Source organism: Crotalus tigris, unplaced genomic scaffold, assembly GCF_016545835.1.
Source record: "Crotalus tigris isolate CLP2741 ecotype Arizona unplaced genomic scaffold, ASM1654583v1 scf7180000018825.4774228, whole genome shotgun sequence".
NCBI lineage: Eukaryota > Metazoa > Chordata > Lepidosauria > Squamata > Viperidae > Crotalus > Crotalus tigris.
In genome coordinates, this window is record NW_024097215.1 from 4,218,675 (window position 1) to 4,238,016 (window position 19,342).

The window sequence follows — 19,342 nt, forward strand, 5'->3', positions numbered from 1 at the left end:
ATCAGATATCACCCGATGAGCCTGCGCCGTTATAAAGATGGTATGGAAGAGAGCATCATCCTTTTACCTATAGGAATGGACAAAAGATGTATTTTCCAGAAGTAAAAATCACAGCATGAATGCAAGTAATCTTTCTGATTAAAAATATATTTTTTGTTATGAAATCATTTCTATTCAGTTATCTATTTGACTTGATTTAAAAGAAGGCGTTTTTAACTCAGAGTCAGAATACTTCACTAAAATTAAAATTAAAAGCAACTTACAAGAAATTTTCTCAGAAATATTTTTATCTCTATGTGATCAATTAATTCAATTTAAAATGTTGGAATGAAGAATTAAAAATATTAAAATGAGTGTCCAAAAACTATTATCTTCGTAGGTCTGGCTCACCACACACTTTTGCAAGGTGGTTGTCCGCAAACAATTGGAAGGAGAGTTCACCAATTAATTTTGCAAACTCAGAAATCTTGCGATTATATGTAGAAATTACTACAAAATAATTCCTAGACAACAAAAAGCTTAAGAACTTGTGCTTTTTGACCAGCTTTCTGTAAGAAATTTACTATCAGGTGCAAATTATCTTGAAACCACATTGCACTCAATTTTCAAAACAGAAATATTTTATTACAGAGAAACAAGAAATACATATTACATATTTGATTGCTGTTGTAAAATGACATATTTTGCCATTAGTTCCATAATTTGATTGAATACACACATACACATCTTCCTGATGAAAGAGAAGAATGAGTGTTTAGAAGAATGTACAAGCACAGACTGAAGGATTACACCTCTCACGATTCATGCTCCTTCACTGGTACCAGAAAAACATCTGCAGTACTACAGCCACAACCCCAAATAAGCCATCACATTTTTCAGCCGTTAGAAGCTTGGAGAGAGAAAACCACTGAAATTAGTAGAAAACAAAATGCCCTGAATTGAAAGTGATATTAGAATACCATGATAGTCTTGTTTATGGTATGTTGCAGAAGTTACGATCATCACAACATGTTGTTTCCAGAGTGCCCACTGTTTCACTGAAAACCTTCAGACCACATTCATTAATAGATTTTGTGCACCCTTGTGTAATCAAACCTCTGATTGTTCCTTCTGTAAAAGAAGAAAATAGATTAGCACATCGACATGATTCCTTGTACAACAAATCCTGAAGAACATGTCCAAGAAGTCTCTTTGGAACAGTTTTCACCCTCCTGGTACCTCCCCTCCCCCAAGATATCGGTATCCAATTCACCAAATTTTAGAGTTGAGACTCTAAATTACAGGTGGTCACCAAGATTGGAAAAGTCTGTAAAAATGTTAAGCGCTGGATTTAATAAATAGAAACTAGAAATTGCATACCCCCTCTCTACTTTCTTCTCTACCCAGAGCACAGAAAACAATAGATACATAAATATTCTACTGTATTTTTAATTGGCAAGTGTGTGTCATGTGCAGAGGGAATATTTTTATCTGAATAATATCAAATTTTAAATAGAGAGATACATACCTAGAAAAGACTTAATAACTTTACACTTTTGACCTGGTATGGCATTACAAGTTCTTGATCGCTCCTTACTGACACAACCAAATCCAATCTTAAATCGTGCGCATTTTTTGCAGGTAAGAGCTTCAGCTTCTGGAAAAAGAAGAAACAAATTCTAGGTTGTATAAATATAATTAATTTCCATAGCTCTAGAACAGAGCTTTTCAACCAGTGGTACGGGTACACCTGTGGTACATTGGCACCTGGCAGGTGGTATGCGACCTCCTAGAAAAGTGGTAGCGGGGGAGGGAAATGAGCTGAACCGGTGGCAGCACCGCACAAGCCTGAGAGAGAGATGGCTGGAGCTGCAGGGCTGTCAGGGCTCAGCGGAAGTGCCAGGAGCAGCGCCAGGCTCCAGCTAGAGCTTGGCGCTGATCCTGGTGCTTCTGCTGAGCTGTGAAGAAGCACCAATCAGCTGGAAAGCAGCACTGATCCTAACACTTCTGCTGAGCCCAGAAGAAGTGTTGATCAGCTGGAATGTTGCAGCCTCTCCAGAGTCTTGTGATTTACATTCAGATGCTTGGCAACTGATTCATATTTATGACGGTCACAGTGTCCCAGGGTCATGTGAAGTGACCAAAACCTGCTGCAACCACCCAGTAAATGGGGGAAATAAAAACCAAAAACTCCCCCACCCCATCCCTGCTGCCAATTCTCAACAGAAATGCTCACAACAATAAAACCTCGGATAGGAGGAAGAACGCCACCAGGTGGGCAGGCAAGTGTCTTGCTTGGCTGTGGCTTGGGGGGCACTTTTTTCAGTGCCACTGTAACTTCAAACAATCACTAAGTGAACTGTTGTAAGTCGAGGACTACCTGTACTTATCACTTTTTTCCTTTTGGGGGGGGTCATCAAGTTTTTGACACCTTGCTAGGCAACTGGTGGTACTCAGATGTTGCCATATCCTAAAAGTGGTACAATGGGTGAAAAAGTTGAAAAGCCCTGCTCTAGAATTTCTTTACCTTTCATACTTCCTAATAGTTTAATATGTCAATTAGTCCCAATAGAACTGTAGGAAAAAGGGTAAAACTGAGAAAAAAGAAATGACTTCCTTCCTTCCTTCCTTCCTTCCTTCCTTCCTTCCTTCCTTCCTTCCTTCCTTCCTTCCTTCCTTCCTTCCTTCCTTCCTTCTGGATCCCCCATATTTTAAGAAAGTAAGAAATATTTAAGCAAAAAAAGAAATTTTTGTAACATCTGCTGATGCTCAGTGAATCCAGAACACTGCATAGCTTTCTGAAAGGAGGGTACAAGTAGAAAATGATTGATTTACACTTTTGGAAAATCTCATGGAACCATCACCACCAGTTATAACATAGAAAAATGTGTACATTAATGAAAAAATATAAAGCATTTAATATACTTTAAAATATAAACAATTTAAAATATTTTAATCACTCTTCAAGAACAGGTTCACTTCATGGAACTATAATTGTGTATGTGTGACAAAGTATTTTGCTATGATGGGCATGTCTCCACGGAAATCTAGTGGTGGTTCCAAAAAGGCTTAAGAGCTCTGGACTCACAACTGTGAAGCTTTTTTGTTGTTTCGTTATGGGTTGTAATCAAACACTGAAGTAAGTATTAATCATGCACATTTTTTTCTATCTGTTTTTAAAATGTAAAACTGAGATGTATGGTCCCATTAATTAAATCAACACTACAATGGTCAAAAGAGTAAAAGATATGGGACATAAAGCCTCATTCAGAAACAGTATGCTCACTTACAAGCAGGAGACACTTGGTTTATGGCTCAACTAAACGGACAAAATGAAGAAAATGAGTACAGCAATACTGTTCAAAGCTTTAATTCTGGCTACTCACCCAAGGCAGAGCAGAGAAGGATGGCAATCGAGAACCACAAAGCCTTGCTCATGTTTTCTTTTCTTCCAGCAATTGTTACTTTGAAATAAGATTGAAGATTTTGGTGGACCTTTGCTGGTATTGATGAAGATGATCCCCAAAGTCAATATTAAAACCCACAAAGACGTATTTTCTGAGCAAGTTCACAGATGGAAAACGAAGATTGTGTTGTAAGTGCTTCAAAATACAATAAAAATCTTATGACCAAGAATCAACAATAACCCAGGGCAGTATGTTCTGTGCTTCATCATAGGCTACACCTGAATGCTTGATTAAGACATTATGAAAACTTTCTTAATCAACTGGAAATAGACTAAAATTAGATTCAGTCACAGATATTATGCTCCTATTGGTAAGACTCAAGTTCTGCTAGGACCCTCCAGTCTGGGTGTATCTTAGGAAAACCCTTGTATCATTTCCAAAGCAGTTGGAGATTTTCTTGGGCCAAACCTATGCCTTGAAATCACCAAATTAACAGCTAAAAGATTATCTGAGGCAGAAAATGAGCACATTTAGGAAAATTTCTCTATCTTCCATGCCATATTCTGCTGGTTTTTTGCTACATATGGTGCTCTTCACCATTGTCATGAAATAGGATGCTGGCTACCAGCTTGCTTGCTCCATTAAAGACGTGTTATTTATTATTATTATAGGGTGTGAAGATTGCAAATGGAGAACACATGAGCCTAAGACCTTGCAACCATCATAAATACATGTTGGTTGCCAAGCAGCAGGAATTGGATCACGTGACCATCGGGATGCTGCAACAGTTGTAACAGCAATAGCACTTAGACCAGTGGTTCTCAACCTGTGGGTCGGGACCCCATTTGGGGTCGAACGACCATTTCACGGGGGTCGCCAAACAACGCAGTCCGCCATTTTTTCCCCCTTTTTCTTAGCTGTGCTGCTCCCTTTTATTCTATTGGCTTTTGAAAGCCAATAGAATAGACTCTCTTGAATAGAGTCTAATTCTATTGGCTTTCAAAAGCCGATAGGAATTGTCCAGGCTGTCTCTGCCCTGCTGAGCCCACCAAAAGTCCCATTCTGCAAACGGTGCTGCACCAGTTGAGTAGTCCTCGACTTATGACCGGTTGAGTAGTCCTCGACTTACGACCGGTTGGGGGTCGCGGCATTAAAAAGGTTGAGAACCACTGCCTTAGACTTTATATACTGCTTCAGATTGCTTTACACAGGGATCAACCAAGCGCGCGCAGCTCCATTTGTGTGAGTGGCAAGAGCCTGAATGTAAATGTGTGTAGCTCCATTTCTAGGAATGGTGACCTCACACACCCGCCGGTTGTGGGCCCATTGTAATTCAGCTATTGGAGTGTGGTTAAGCATCATCAGGGGAGGGGAGAATGCAAAAGAATTCCTTGAAGTTTCCTCATGATAAGATACAGACCATGTTCAAACTCAAATCCTGCAGATTAGGAAATAGAGATATTGCAGTCTTGGGATCTGGTCCTTGATAGAAAACTGGTACCAGAAAGTAACGCCAGAGAATTTCTGTTGAGCTGTATGGCATTTGGCTTGGGACCCTCCGGGATACCGTAATTCCTTCTGTATTTGGACAGTAGAAATACATATCATAGTATGTATCTTGGGGACAGAGGTGACCTTCTTCTGGTGATCCAGCTGATGCAAATGACTTCTGAAAGGATAGTCAACTATTGGCCCTCTTAGTCAAGTGTTTATTGGAGTCATTAAATGACAGACAGGCGGATAAACAGACATTTCTGATTTGCATGTGTCAGGACTTAATATTCATAGGGAAATCTACCTTGAATAGTTGGTTGCTGGAAATGGGACATATTTTGACATTAGTTCCACAATTTTATTTAATTTAATATGTGTGTATGTGTGTGTGGATAGAGAGAGAGAGAGGCAGAATGAGAGAGATAATCTGGGTGTGTGTATACACACACACACACACACACACATACATACACATACCCATTTTCCTGATAAAAGAGGAGAGCCAGTGTTTAGAAGAATGAACTAGCACAGACTGAAGGATTGTACCTCTTGCAATTCATGCTTCTTTACCGGAACCAGAAAAATGTCTACAAGACTACAACCATATCCCAAAACAAGCCCTCACATCTTTAAAACAATGGACTAATCAGATCCTTTTTCTACAAAAGTACCTTTAGAAGCTTGGGGAAAGAAAAAGAAAAAACAATTGAAAGTAGTGAAGAAAAATATGTGCTGAACTGACGGTGATGTCGGAACACCAGGGACTGCTTTTTTTATGGTGTGTTGCAGAGGTCTTCATGGTCACAACAGATGCTTTCAAACATTGTCCCTTCTGTTATTGAACCAGTCGTATTACATGGCATGTCCCGTCTACGGCACCCTTGAAAAAACACGCTTTTCATTTCTTCACCTGAAAAAGAAGAAACTCAATTAGCACATCTACATCATTGGTTGCACCACAAACCCTGAAAAAACATGCAAGAAACCTCCTTAGCATAGCTTTCCTCTTCCTGGTACATACACACACACACACACACATACATACATACATACACACACACACACACACACACAAACACACAAAAGCTATGGGCTTCCATTCCCAATTTGGATGGGAATTCTTGGAGTTGAGAATGAACATGATTTGATCACTAGGAACTAGAAATGACATACCCCACCCCACTTTCTTTTCTACCCAGAGCACAGAAAACAAGAGGTTCGTAAACATTTTACTCTATTTTGAATAGAATAATGTGTGTCACATGCAGAAGGAATATTTTTATTGGAGTAATACCAGATTTGAAGTAGAAACATACATACCTTCATAATATTTGATAATTTGACATGGTTGATTCTGTTTGGCGATACACGTTCTTGATGGTTCCTTATTGATACATCTTGAAACAGCCAGTTTAAAATTTTTGCACTTGATGCAGGTAAGAGCTTCAGCTGCTGGAAAAAGAAGAAGAAAAATCAAGGTTGTATAAATATAATTAATTTCTGCATCTCCAGAATTTCTTTACCTCTCATTTTCCCAATTGTTTAGCTGAGTAGCTGGTACCAATAGAATTGTGGGTCGTGGGTGCTCCAATACTAGAGGTTTTTAGGAAGAGTGTGGACAACCATTTGTCTGAAATGGTATAAGGTTTCCTCGGTGGTGGGATTCAAATAAGTAAGCAACCGGTTCTCTGTGTGGATGCCGCTTCTGCACGTCTGTTCTGGCAACAAAAAATTAGCTACCGTTTCTGCTGAACTTGTGCAAACTGGCTGAATCCCACCATTGGATTTCTTGGTTGAGCAAGTGGTTGTCCTAGACCTAGTGGATCTTCTAGGTCCCTTCCAACACTGTTATTCCATTATTAATCTTGGACATTTTTTCTATCCTTTTTTAAAATGTAAAACTGAGTGGAAAGTTCCCCACAGTTAAGTCAACATTACAATGGTCTAAAGAGTAAAAGATATGGGACATAAAGCCCCATTCAGAGACAGTATGCTCACATACAAGCAGGGGATGCTTGATTCATTTCAATCAAATGGAAAAAATGAAGGAAATAAGTATAATATTTAAAATGCACATATTATGGCAATATTGCTAAAAGCTCTAACTTTAGCTACTTACCCAAGGCAGAGCAGAGAAGGATGGCAAACGAGTACCACAAAGTCTTGCTCATGTTTTCTTTTTCTCCAGCGTTTGTTGCTTGGAAATAAGATTGAAGATTTTGATGGAACTTTGATAGAATTGATGAAGATGATCCTGAGCTGTTATTGAAGTCAGTGTTTAATACTCACAAAAGCATACTTTCTGAGCAAGTCACAGATGGATGTAAGTTCTCTGGCTAATGAAGACTGTGTTATAAATGCTCCAAAATTACAATAAAAATCTTATGACCGTGAATCAGCAATAGCCCAGAGCAGTATGTTCTGTGCCTCGTGGTAGGCTACACCTGAATGCTTTATTAAGACTTTATGAAAACTTTCTTAATCAAGTGGAAAATACACTGAAAGGTCTGCATTTCATTAGCTGGCAGTAAATGGCAAACCCATCTAAAATAGTCATTTGTAGGGGAAAAGAGAGAACCTAAAGTGAAAGAAATGTCTGCTTTACTATGAAATTCTGGCATTGAAGTACTGGAAGGGAAGGGCACACAATTACTTCAGTAGGACAAACTAGCCCAAGAGATGGTGTTTGTGCATCACAAAACAGTATACTGTTAACAGGTTTAATAATAATAATAATAAAGTTGGAAGGGACCTTGGAGGTCATCTAGTCCAACCCACTGCTCAGGCAGAAAACCCTATACCATTTCAGACAAATGGCTGTCCAGTCTCTTCTTAAAAACTTCCAGTGTTGGAGCATTCACCGCTTCTGGAGGCAGGTTGTTCCACTGATTAATTGTTCTAACTGTCAGGAAGTTTCTCCTTAGTTCTAGGTTCCTTCTCTCCTAGATTAGTTTCCATCAATTGTTTCTTGTCCTGCCTTCAGGCGCTTTGGAAAATAACTTGACTCCCTCTTCTTTGGGGCAGCCCCTGAGATATTGGAACACTGCTATCATGTCCCCCCTCGCCCTTCTCTTCATTAAACTAGACATATCCAATTCCAGCAACCGTTCCTTATATGTTTTAGCCTCCAGTCCCCTAATCACCTTTGTTGCTCTTCTCTGTACTCTTTCTAGAGTCTCAACATCTTTTTTACGTCGTGGTGACCAAAAGTGGATGCAGTACTTCCTTACTATTTTTCTTATCTGTTAAGAAAAGATTTCATTCTAACCACTAAATGGACATATTCAACTGAAGATGAAATAATATTTCATGCACCTGAGTTATCCTACCATATAAACTACAGTTTAAGACTTACTGCAATCCATAAATCTAAATAACTAGACTTATTCAGCAAACCGTTTTCATATACCGCTAGTGTATAACACCAAGTCTCAGTGGGTCTATTTATGCAATCCTGAGTCCATGTTTCCTGTAAATAAGTACAAAAAATATGAAGGTTTTAAGAATGACATATGAGAAGAATTTTCTGGGAGAGGGACAGAAATTAATCTTGCTTGTGACAAGCAAGCAAAGGTGGATTTTATTCTTGAATTGTCCAATTTCTGCTTTGATACCATCTGTTTCCCCTTTGCCATTTCTATATGAAACCCAAACCATATTTTTAAAATCCAGATGTTCCCCTGGATCTAACAAAAGTTGTGTAGCATGTCCTACTCCTTCCTATGATTTAGAAAGTTGACTTTCCTTTTACAGATCTGAATATTTTCTGTTTATTGTGCTTGTACTTTGCTATTGGAGTGCTATTGGAGTGTGATTATCAAGGGGAGAGGGGAATCCCAAAAAATCCTGGAAGATACCATGACTCCTTCTCTTTTTAGACAAAACAAACGTATCAAAATATGTATCTTGGCGACCTTCTGCTGGTGATCCAACTGATGCAAATGATTTTTGGTAAGATAGACAACAAATTGACCTCTTCAAATGTTTATTGGGGTCATTAGATAACAGACAGATAGATAAACAAATATTTGTAATTTGTATTTTGCAGATATCAAGACTTAATATTCATAGGCAAATCTATATTAAATATTTGATTGCTAGAAATGTGACATTTTTTGACATTAATTCCACAATTTGCTTTAATTTAATAAACACACACACACATGCATAAATACACATATATATCTTTCTGATAAAAGAGGAGAACCAGTGTTTAAAATAATGCACAAGCACAGACTGAAGGAAGAGACTGGACAGCCATTTGTCTGAAATGGTATAGGGTTTCTTGCCTGAGCAGGGGGTTGGACTAGATGACCTCCAAGATCCCTTCCAACTTTATTATTATTATTATTATTATTATTATTATTATTATTATTATTATTATTAATCATTGGAACTAGAAAAATATCTACAATACTGCAGCCACATCCTAAAACAAGCCATCACATCTTGAAACCAATGGATTAATCAGATCATTTCCTGAAGTGTAGCAGAAGCTTCGGGAAAGAAAAAAACAACTGAGAAAACGTAGAGAAAAAAATATGTGCCGTATTTGTGGTGATGTCGGAACACCACAAACTGCTTTCTTATGCTGTGTTGCAGAGGTCACGATGCTCACAACATTTGCTTTCGTAAGTGTCATTTGTTTCAAATGTAATAGTCATATTACAATCAAAATCAGGCTTAACGCACGATTGTTGAAACACACCTTTCTTTTTTCTACCTGAAAAAGAAGAAAATAGATTAGCACATCTACATCACTGCGGAACTAATCAGGAAACCTCCTTAGAACAGTGTGCAGGTATCTATTTGCAAATGAGATGGGAATTCTTGGAGTTGAGATAGTCTGTAAAACAGAAAGTACAGGATCAAAAACTGCAACTTGCCTATCACTCTCTACTTTCGTCTCTGTTCAGAGCATAGAAAACAAGAAGGTCATAAATACACTATTGTATTTTTAATAGGAAAATGTATGTCATGTCCAGAGGGAATATTTTAATATTTTTCTCGGAATAATATCAGATTTTAAGTAGAAATATACGTACTTGTAGAAAATCTGACAATATTACATGAGTCACCTGGTCTGGCAATACACGTTTTTGATGGTTCGTTATTGATGCATGCTGAAGGATTCAGTTTCAAATTTAGGCATTGGAAGCAAGTAAGAGCTTCAGCTGCTGGAAAAAGAAGAAGGAAAATCCAGGTTGTATAAATATAATTAATTTCTACAGCTCCAGAATTTCTTTACCTCTCATTTTCCCAATTGTTTAACTGGGTAGTTAGTACCAATAAAATGGTAGGCAAAATGGTGAAACTGAAAAAAATGAGAGGGAGGCATGCATTCATTCACAAGGGCCCCCAAATTTAAAGAATGCTACAATTTCAAGGTAAAAAATAGAAATCTTTATAACCTCTGATGATGTTCAGCAGAAAACCAGAATAGTGTGCAGGGTTTTTTTTGAAAGGGAGAGTACGAGTGGGAAGTAATAAATTTACAGTACATTTGCAAAATATTCCACTGTTATAATAAGGACCACTGTTACATTAGTGAAAAATGTAAAAAAAAAATGAAATATATTAATCTCCTTCTTTTTTTTATTCTTAGTCTAGGTTGCCACAATCTCTCTTCAAGGGCAGATTCACTCTGTATGAATGACAAAATATTTGTGGTAGACAAATCTCCACAGAAACTTTGTGGTGATTCCAAAGAGTTTAAGAGCTCTGGACTCACAACTTTAAAGCTTGTTGTTTCATTTCTGGTTGTACTCATCGAACACTGAAGGAAAGTATTCCAGGACCAGATGGATTACATCCCAGAGTTCTGAATGACCTGGTAGATGTGATCTTAGAACTAGTGAACAATATCTTTCAAAGATCCTGGAGCACCAGAGAACTACCAGATGACTGGAAAAGGGCTGGTGTAGTTCCTATCTTCAAAAAAGGTGAAAAATTAATCCAGAACACTATTTCCCTATCATGCCTGACATCAATACCTGTTGAGATTCTGGAAAAGATAATCAAGTGACAAATCTGCAAACATCTAGAAGCAAACAAAGTCATAACCAGAAGCCAACATGGATTTGTCAAAAACAGATCATGCTAGATAAGTGTTATTACATTTGTGGACAATGTGACAAAATTAGTGGACTAGAGAAATGCCATGGATATAATTTACTTGGACTTTAGTAAGGCATTTGATAAAGTAGACCACAATCGACTACATGATACGACAGAAAAATGTGGGTTAGACAACATCACCATCAGATGGATTCATAACTGCCTAACTAACCACACTCAATGTATAATCCTTACTATTACTACATATACATGGAGGGAAGTATGCAATTGGGACCACAAGGTTTCTTTTTTGACCCAGTATTCTTCAATGTCCTCATCGTGATTGCCACGATATAAAAAATATGTTGAGAGACTAGAAAGAGTGTAAAGAAGAGCACAATATGAGCACAATATCTCAACATATTCCCATTGCAGCAATACTGTTCAAAGCTCGAATTTTGGCTACTCACCCAAGGCAGAGCAGAGAAGGATGGCAATCGAGAGCCACAAAGCCTTGCTCATGTTTTCTTTCTTTCCAGCAATTGTTGCTTTGTAGTAAGGTTGAAGAATTTGGTGGAACTTTGACTGGTATTGATGAAGATGATCCCCAAAGTCAATTTTAAAACTCACAAAGACATATTTTCTGAGCAAGTTCACAGATGGGTAACGAAGATTGTGTTGTAAGTGCTTCAAAATACAATAAAAATCTTATGACCAAGAATCAACAATAGCCCAGGGCAGTATGTTCTGTGCCTCATTATAGGTTACACCTCAATACTTGATTGTGACATTATGAACATTTTCTTAATCACCTCAGCAAGTCACAGATGGATGTAAGTTCTCTGGATAATAAAGATGGAGATACTGTATAAGTACTTCAAAATTACAATAAAAATCTTATGACCAAGAATCAGCAATAGCCAGATGCAGTATGTTCTGTGCCTCATTGTAGGTTACACCTGAATACTTGATTGTGACATTATGAACATTTTCTTAATCACCTGGAACTTACACTAAAATTAGACTCACCCAAAAATACTTTAGTCAGATTGGGAAGATTTAGGTTCTGTTAGGACCCTTTTTTACCCATTCTATGTGTATCTTATGATAACACCTGTACCATTTCCAAACTTATTGAAGATATTCTTGGGCCAAATATTTTCCTTGAAACTGCCAAACTAACAATAGAATGATATTTTGAAGCAAAAAATAGCATATTTAAGACAAATTTTCTTGCTTTTGTTCCACATTCTGCTGCTTTTCCTCTCCAAAATAGTGGCCTCCAACAGCTATCTTCCATTTTAAAATTCAACCATCCCTTTATTCTTGCAGGCTAATAATATTCTAACAATTTTTGCATTATTTCAGTTTATTCCTGAACACCTACATGTGTATGCATTAACAACAGGTATCTATGCAAATTCTCAGTCATCCAGGTCATGGTTGTCCCAAAGGTGCTTTTTCTAGAGGCAACTGGACTTTCTTTGTCTTTCCTCTCACTTCTCATCCAAGAAGCTTCTTCAGTTCTAAGTTGGAGTTAATAACAGGTCTGGACATAAGTCAGAAGTCAGAAACATTTCCTAGATGTGGACTGCATTAGAAGACAAATGTATCAAAGACAAATGAAGTCATTATACTTCTTTACTCAGAAATGTACTTGGACTCACGAATGAAGGTGGATATACACGTCCCATGATAATGTTGCAGGATCCAATCTGGGTTGATCACAGGGACTAGAAGTTTTGTCTTCCGAGCTTTCGGACTCATGCTGGAGCTCATCCTCAGGGAACGTCTCTGTGTGATCTGGGTTGTTCTGTGCATGATATTTATATGGTGGCTTTTGTGTGTAACTTTTTACATGTAGATTGGGGTGTTGACAGCTGGCTATTAAGTTATCTACATCTAAAAAGCGACACACAAGAGCCACCATATAAATACCATGCACAGAGCAGCCCAGAACACACAGAGAAGTTTCCTGAGGACGGGCTCCAGCAGGAGTCCAAAAGCTTGGAAGAAAAAATCTCTAATCCCAGTGACTGACCCAGACTGGATCCTCTACTTGGACTATCACTTATGTTTCTGGGTACTGAGTTTTCTGAAAGAGACTGACAGATTAGAAATGATGTCCTGGAGAGCAACCGAGACGATGCTAAGGCATTTCTCAATGTGTCCAATGAGTCTCTCCTCCATTCACCCTCTGTGGTACCAGCAGAGCTTGTGGAGACAGTGGACATGTCTCCTGAGGCTCTGATAAGGTTGATATGGGTCAAGACGATGAAGAGAATTTCCAGAAAGGAATTTTGGAACACTTATTTTGTTTTCTGTTTTTAGTTCAGGAATGATGGTGATGACCTTTCAGCAGTATGGTTGAATTCCCCTTTCCTATTTTAAGTTGCTATTACATGATCAGATACGATATATTAAAACAAAGAAATGGATTAACACTCAACTTTGGTCCGTTTTATTCTATTATATTGGGCAGTGCTATAAGTTCCAAATGCAGGTTGACATAAGAGACATTAATCTGAATATTTCTGTGGAAAGAGATAAGGAAATGCAATTGTTCACTGATGGATGAATGAAGGAAAGATACATACTGTTGTGTCCTGGGTCTGTTGAGGCAGCTCAGCAGGCCCAGAAGTGTTGCAAATGGTCCCGGGCAATCCAAAAGCTGCCCGGGACCAGACTGGCTGGCCTCGTACGCAGGTGCAAGGTGCGAATAAGGGAGAATTATGATAGGCTGTTTGGGAAACTATAAAAGGCCTGCGAGCCTGTTGGTTATCGAGTGGAACTTGGAATGAATAACCTGGTTGTTGTGTGTGTTGCTTCAATGCCGCGAACCCCAATACTTAATACATACGTATGTTTGATATGGGGGAGGAAAGTATGCCTTTATAACAAAAATAGGGTTTTATCAAAAACAAAACAGTTACTAGGGAGTAACTGCAAGTGAAAAACATGGTTGGAGTCTGACATTTTTTTAAATTAAAAAAAATGTCAGTGAGCAGCAAGATTGAGACAGATTACTGATTGTTTCGTACGGTTCAGTGTTAAATGTTTCCAAAACCTACTTTCCCTTTATTGAATTGCAATTTAATGTTTAAAAGAGATCATTTATTGATAAGAAAATAACAGAATAACAAGTTGGAATGGACCTTGGAGGTCTTCTAGTCCAACCCCTTGTTCAAACAGGAGACCCCATACCATTCCAGATAAATGCCTGTCCAATTTCTTCTTAAAAGCTCCCTTCACTAGTTAAAAAACGTAAACTCCCTTTCCTTGATAAGTGTTTAAATCTACCATCTTGTTGTTGAATAATACAGATCTGTTTTGTTGAATAATACAGATCTATATATAATACAGGTCTCCTTTTTCTTCTATCACATGTTTATGTAATATACCTCTTTTTATCCTAAGTAAAATAGGATGTAAAAATACTGCACTAGCATTGTTTTGTGCTGAGAAGAGACGAGAAGAGAAGAGAAGAGAAGAGAAGAGAAAAAACTCAGACAAAAACATTTTTAACCAAGGAAGAAAGATTTAAAGAATTTCAACAATATTAACATTTTTTTGTTGTTGCATGAATCTGATATTTTATATAGGTAGATAAAAGAGATGCACTGAAATGCTAATTCTAGAACAGAGACCAGACATTTTGTTGTCTTATACTTTTTACATTGGAACATGTTTTATTTTATCACTTTTCTTTGTTCAGAATAACAATAATGTTGATGCTTATTCTATAGGTTTATGGTAAGACTGTTTCCATATTATCTTGAACTATTTGGCCATTTTTTTTCCATCTATGAGGCAACGATAAAATAACCCCTTTTATGACATACAAAGCATACATGTTAGTGCTCACATTTAGGATTTACAAGATAGTAGACTGTTGTGGCTTTGGCACCAGAAGGAATATAATCCCTCTTCTTATATGCTCTGGTTAAATGGTTAATTAAAGAATGTGTGTATGTGACAACACCGTGACTGATTAAGAATTAGTTCCTGAGTGAAACCTAATTTTCTATTATGCAATATGCTGTATTTGGGAATGATGAAGGGACCTCAGAGGAAAACAAGAAATAAATCAGAAAACAGATTGACATTCTGAAGACAAGACAAGAAGTAACGGATGAAAACTAACTGAACTGTGTGGATTAGGATTTGGAGAAATACTGCCTTGGCTTTGCTCCATGACAGAAAACTGGTGCCCAAAAGTAACAGCAGAGAATTCATGTTTAGCTGTATGGCATTTGGTTTGGGACTTTCCAAGATAACATGATTCCTTCTCTATTTGGATAGGACACTGCATATCATGGTATGTATTCTGGGAACAGTAGTAACCATCCTCTTGTGATCCAGGTGATGGAAATGATTTATATTGGGATAGTCAACTATTTGACTTCTTAGTGGTGTTTTTTGGAGTCGTTAGATGGCAGACAGATATAAAGATGTTTGTGATTTGCATTTTGGAGTTGTCAGCATTTAATATTTATCAACAAAACTATCTTAAATATTTCATAGCTAGAACATATTTTGTCACTGGTATCCTCATTTAATCTAATTTAATATGAACATATTTGTGTATGTACATGTGTTAGATTAAATTAAAGTGCCTAGAAGAATGAACAAGCACAGACTGAAGGATTACACCACATGCTTCTTCACTGGAACCCAAAAAATATCTATAATACTACAACCATACTTGAACTGGGTTGCCTTCCAATTCAGACCCAGACAGATAATGCAACAAATGGATTTAAACAAATATTTAATCCGGGAATCCGTAACAGGAACTTACATTCCTGAAGATATGTCCAGTAGTGAACATTTGTCCATTATGTCAGTAAAATCAATAATCTCTCCATATTCACTTTTGCCTGATTACATTCAATGTCCAAGCATGCTGCATGGTTGGTTTGCACAAAGACAATTAAACACGAGCTGACCCGTAGCCAGGATATCCTGTGATGAACTTTGAGTGGCTCTTCCTACAGACTTGTTAACAATGGGATAGCTAACTAGCTAAAACTACATTACCCATAAGCCATCTCTTAAGGAGATAGCGCTTAACCCAATAAATGCCAAACATTCTAATATACAGATCTACATGCTCTAGTCAGGGTTACATGATCCAGAACAATATCCCAAAATATCCCACATCTTTAAAGAAGTGGACTAATCGGATAATTTTCTGCAACATAGCTTTTAGAAGCTCAAAGAAGGAAAAAAATGAAAGTAGTAGAGAAAAATATGTGCTGAATTAGGGTGATGTTGGAACACCATGGACTGCTTTGTTTATGGTATGTTGCAGAGGTCACGATCATCACAACATGTCGTTTCTACAGTGCCCACTGTTTTATTGAAAACCTTCACACCACATTCTTTAATAGATTTTGTGCACCCTTGTTTAATTATACCTTTGATTGTTCCTTCTGTAAAAGAAGAAAATAGATTAACACACCTACATCACTGGTTGCACAATCTACATCACTAGTTGCGTAAAAAATCCTGAAGACCATATCCAAGAAACTTCCTTAGCTTTCCCCCTTCTTGGTACCCCCAAAATATTGTATCCAATTCCACAAAATGGGTGGAAATTCTGGGTGTTGAGATTCCATAATACAAATGGTCACCAAGACTGGGAAAGCCTGGAAAAATGGAATGTATTTGATTTGATAGAAATTACAAATTACATAACCTCTGTCTATTTTCTTCTCTACCCAGAGCACAGAAAACAAGAGGTCATAAATACTCTATTGTATTTTTAATTGGCAAGTGTGTGTCATGTGCAGAAGGAATATTTTTATCTGAATAATATCAGATTTTAGGTAAAGACATACATACCTAGAAATGATTTGACAATTTTACACTTTTGATTTGGTTTAGCAGTGCAAGGTAATGATAGTTTCTTAGTGACACAACCATATCCCAACTTAAATTGTCTGCACTTGTTGCAGATAAGAGCTTCAGTTGCTGGGGGAAAAAAGAAACAGGATCTAGATTTTATAAATATAATTAATTTCCACAGCTCCAAAATTTCTTTACCTCTCATTTCTCCAAAGGTTTAACTGGGTAGTTGGGACCAATATTATTGTAGACAAAATAGTGAAATGGGAAAAAAAAATGAGAGGGAGGCATGCATTCATTCACAAGAACCCCCATGTTTTAAGAATACCACAAATGTTCAAGATAAAGAAAGTTTTGTCATATTGGATGATGATCAGTGAATCCAGAATACTGTGCAGCTTCCTGAATAGCAGGGTACAAGGGGAAAATGATAGATTTCCATTATATTTCTTAAATGCGTCACAGAAACAGCAGCACCAGTTATGACATGAAAAACTGTATACTTCAGTGAAAAAAATGTAAAGAATTTAGAATATTGTAAACCTCCTTTTTTCATTCTTAGCCCAAGTTGCCAGATTGCTTTACTTAAAGCTACAATGGCTTCTCAAGTTCATGTTCACTTTATGGAACTGAAATATTGAACTTTGTATGTATAACAAAGTATATCATTATGGTAGACATGTTTCCACAGAAATGTGGTGGTTCCGAAGGGCTTAAGAGCTCTGGGCTCACATATATGATTCTGAATATTTTTTTCCAGTTCAGTTGCAGGTTGTATTCTTCTCCACCATTTCTTTTAATCCATTTGTAGGTGAAAACCTGAGATGAAACATCCCATCAATTCAGTCAGTGCTACAACTGTCAAAAAATTAAAAATATGGACATAAACCACTCTTCAGAAAATGTATATTCACTGACAAGCAGTGGGACACTTGATTTATGGCTCAACTGAATGGACAAAATGAAGGAAGTGAGTACAGTACCCAAAAAATATACCCTTTGTGTCAATACTATTCGAAACTCTAATTCTGGCTACTTACACAAGGCAGAACAAAGAAGGATGGCAACTGAGAACCACAAAGCTTTGCTCATGGTTCCTTTCCTTCCAGCAATTGTTACTTTGAAGTAATGTTGAAGAATTTGGTGGAATTTTCACTGGTATTGGTGAAGATAATGCTGACCTGTTATCAAAGTCAGCATTGTAACTCACAGAGACATGTTTTCTGAGCAAGTCACAGTTGGATGTAAGTTCTCTGGACATTGAAGATGGTGTTATAAATACTCCAAAATTACAATAAAAATCTTATGACCAAGAATCAGCAATAGCCCGGTGCAGGATGTTCTGTGCCTCCTTGTACGCTACACCTGAATGCTTGATTAAGACATTATGAAAACTTTCTTAATCAACTGAAAATACATTGAAATTAGACCCGGTCAAAGATGTTGTATTCATATTGGTAAAAATGTCTATTGGAGAAAGATACATATGTGGTTAGAAAAAATATTGGGTGAACAAATGGATTTTAAACCTGAACTTTTTTTACTAGGTATTATGCCTGAAAAGACTAATAAGCAGAAATTATATTTAATCTTACACATCACCACAGCAGCGAGAATAATTTTTGTACAATACTGGAAGAATGAACGACTGCCATCAGAAGAAGAAATAATCAGGAAAATATTGGAATGTGCAGAGATGGACAGATTAACTATGAGGTTGAAAGATAAAGAAGATACAGACTATTATCAAATTTGGGATCTATTTTATTGTTGACTAGAGGAAAGAATGAAGGATTAGGAATTGAACATGTATTAGCATAGCAAACTCCAGACAACTCATTGATTGGAAAAATTAACATATGTTTATGAAAAAAAACAACCAATAAAATCTTTATAAAAATATATATTGATAGGCCAATCTATATTAAAGGTTTAATTGCTGGAAGTGTGACATATTTTATCATTAGTTCCTTAATTTAATTTAATTTAATTTAATTTAATACATATCTTCCTGATAAAAGAGAAGAACAAGCATTTAAAAGAATGAACGAGCACACAACTGAAGGATTATGCCATTCGCAATTCATGCTCCTCCACTGGAACCAGTAAATGCCTATAATACTACAGCTGCAACTCAAACAAGCCATCACATCTTTAAAACAATGAACTAATCAGATCATTTTCCACAACATAGCTAAAGGCTTGGAGCTTGGAGAAAGAAAAACACAACTGAAAAATTTAGAGAAGAATATGTCCTGAACTGGTGTTAATGCTGGAACACAATGAATTGCTTTTTTTAAGGTACGTTGCAAAGGTTAGTGTTGCAACAAATGGTATCAGTAGGGCCGTTATTTGGATGGTGAACAGTCTCATCACATTCCTCTCCAGGCTCAGTGCATCCTAATGTAACTATATTTTTCATTCTTCCTTCTATTAAAGAAGAAAATATATTAGCATATCCACATCACTGATTTCACAATAAATCCTCTGGAACATATCCAAGAAGCCCACTTAGAATAGCTTTCTCCTTCCTGGTATCCCCAAGATATTGATAT

At 37.1% G+C, this 19,342-nt stretch overlaps 1 protein-coding gene across 2 annotated transcripts; it reads right to left on the reverse strand.

Annotated features, from left to right (window-relative positions):
* Window positions 1-5,074: 5,074 nt before the first annotated feature.
* LOC120313989 (secreted seminal-vesicle Ly-6 protein 1-like) lies at window positions 5,075-7,289 on the reverse strand. 2 transcript variants are annotated; one of them, XM_039356562.1, is made up of 3 exons: window positions 7,000-7,289; window positions 6,201-6,329; window positions 5,075-5,790 (listed from the first exon to the last, which is right to left on the reverse strand). In XM_039356562.1, exons 1-3 carry the CDS (start codon window positions 7,049-7,051, stop codon window positions 5,654-5,656), a joined length of 318 nt encoding a protein of 105 aa, XP_039212496.1. In that variant the 5' UTR covers window positions 7,052-7,289; the 3' UTR covers window positions 5,075-5,653. The 2 variants fall into 2 exon arrangements, with proteins under 2 accessions (XP_039212496.1, XP_039212495.1); XM_039356561.1 differs by having other exon boundaries at window positions 6,201-6,332; window positions 7,000-7,269.
* Between the last annotated feature and the right edge of the window lie 12,053 nt (window positions 7,290-19,342).

Bases quoted from the DNA above. Each gene is read 5' to 3' on its own strand.
- LOC120313989 (XM_039356561.1), bottom strand. From the start codon at position 7,051: ATGAGCAAGACTTTGTGGTACTCGTTTGCCATCCTTCTCTGCTCTGCC. The intron at 6,333-6,999 runs GTAAGTAGCTAA...TTCTTTTTCCAG, and splicing joins CCTTCTCTGCTCTGCCTTGG to CAGCTGAAGCTCTTACCTGC. The intron at 5,791-6,200 runs GTATGTATGTTT...CTTCTTTTTCAG, and splicing joins AATTATCAAATATTATGAAG to GTGAAGAAATGAAAAGCGTG.